The sequence below is a fragment of the Fonticula alba genome (genome assembly GCF_000388065.1).
Source record: "Fonticula alba strain ATCC 38817 unplaced genomic scaffold supercont2.3, whole genome shotgun sequence".
Classification (NCBI taxonomy): Eukaryota; order Rotosphaerida; family Fonticulaceae; genus Fonticula; species Fonticula alba.
The window spans coordinates 1,138,840-1,140,407 of NW_009242973.1; the positions used below are offsets into that span (position 1 = coordinate 1,138,840).

Here is a 1,568-nt window from a genome sequence, read left to right on the forward strand (position 1 = left end):
TTGCTCTCTCCCTCCCTCCATCTCCCTCCCTCTCCCTCCCTCCCTTTCTCCCTCCCTCCCTCTCTCTCCTCCCTCCTCCCTCCCCTCCTCCCTCCCCTCCTCCCTCCCCTCCTCCCTCCCCTCCTCCCTCCCCTCCTCCTTCCCCTCCTCCGCCCCGCCGCCTCGCATCAAAGGCAGGCGCGATGCGCATGCTGCCACACTCGCCCGGCGCCTCCGCCCACCCATGCGCCCTTCACGTTCCTGACCTCGCCTGCTCCCTGCCCCGTCGCTCGGGCATTCCCCAGGCACCCGGGTCCTGGCCAAGGTCAGCGACCCCTTCACCAAGGGCAACACCAGCTACGTCGGGGCCAGCCGGCTGTACTATGTGACCGTCGATCGCCGGTATGACTGCTCCTTCGAGATGAAGAAGGAGGGTCCGATTCACTCGTTCTGCTGGGCCCCCTCCGGGCGGGAGTTCGTCGTGACCTACGGCTGTACGTCGACGGCCCGTGTGCCCCCATCTGTCGCCTCCGGCCGCAGTTGGCCGCTTTGCCAAGACTCTCGCCCTCTGACCCCGCCGCGACTGACATTGGCCCCGGGCCTTGCCTTCCACGCACGCACGCACGCACGCACGCACGCACATCCAGACATGCCCAACCCCCAGACCACCCTGTTCAACCTGCGTGCCGACCCGGTTTTCGAGTTCGGCGACAACGCGCGCAACATCGGCGCCTTTAGCCCGGACGGCCAGCACCTGATGATCGGTGGCAATGGCGCCATCGCCGGGCGCATGGAGGTCTGGCGTCGGGCCGACACCGCGTGGAAGCGCGTGAGCCAGATCAATGCGCCGAACTTCACGGCCTTCCAGTGGTCCCCCTGCGGGGCCTTCCTCCTGGGAGCCACCCTGACCCCGCGCCTGCGCGTGGACAACAGCATCCGCGTGTGGACGCGCCTCGGCAAGCTGGTCCTTTGCCAGGGCTTCGACACCCTGCTGGAGGCGTCCTTCCTGGCCACGGGCCCCGCCGCCGACACCGGCGCCGTCATCCCGGACCATGCTCTTCCGACCGAGCCGTACTACATCACCCCGGACACCAAGCTCCAGCTGGCCCTCGGCATCCAGGCCGCCGGCGGCGCCGGCGCCGGCGACGGCAAGGACCAGGGGGGCGCCGGGGCCGGGGCCTCTTCCCGGCCGGCCACCGCCCCGGCCAAGGCCTACGTGCCGCCGCACCTGCGCGCGGAGATGGCCGCCAAGGAGGCCGAGGCCGCGGCCAAGCGCGAGGCCCAGGCGGCCAAGCGCGCCGCCCGGGCCGAGGCGCGCAACCAGTTCCCCAAGCTCGACCTGCCGGCCGATGCCGCGGAGCTCGGCAAGATGCTCAAGCGCACGCAGAAGCGCCTGCGCGGCGTGCAGGAGCTCCAGGAGAAGATCCTCGCGGACCCCACCTACCAGCCGAACCCGGAGCAGAAGGAGCGCCTCGCGGGCGAGGCTCGCATCCTCAATGAAATCGAGCAGATCACCGCGGCCATGAAGGCGCTGTAGGCTGGCGAGCGTGCCGAGCTGGCGACTTTTCTTTCGGAGGGGGGGGGGGGGG

At 70.4% G+C, this 1,568-nt stretch overlaps 1 protein-coding gene across 1 annotated transcript in view; it reads left to right on the forward strand.

Moving 5' to 3' along the window:
- The window catches only part of H696_02038 (hypothetical protein), a 2,835-nt gene extending 1,274 nt beyond the window's left edge, over nucleotides 1-1,561 (forward strand). Inside the window, exons 3-4 of the mRNA XM_009495937.1 lie at nucleotides 285-473; nucleotides 627-1,561. Coding sequence (XP_009494212.1) covers nucleotides 285-473; nucleotides 627-1,516 — 1,079 coding nt within the window. The 3' untranslated portion in view covers nucleotides 1,517-1,561. The remainder of the gene's footprint in view (nucleotides 1-284; nucleotides 474-626) is intronic.
- The last annotated feature ends 7 nt before the right edge of the window (nucleotides 1,562-1,568 follow it).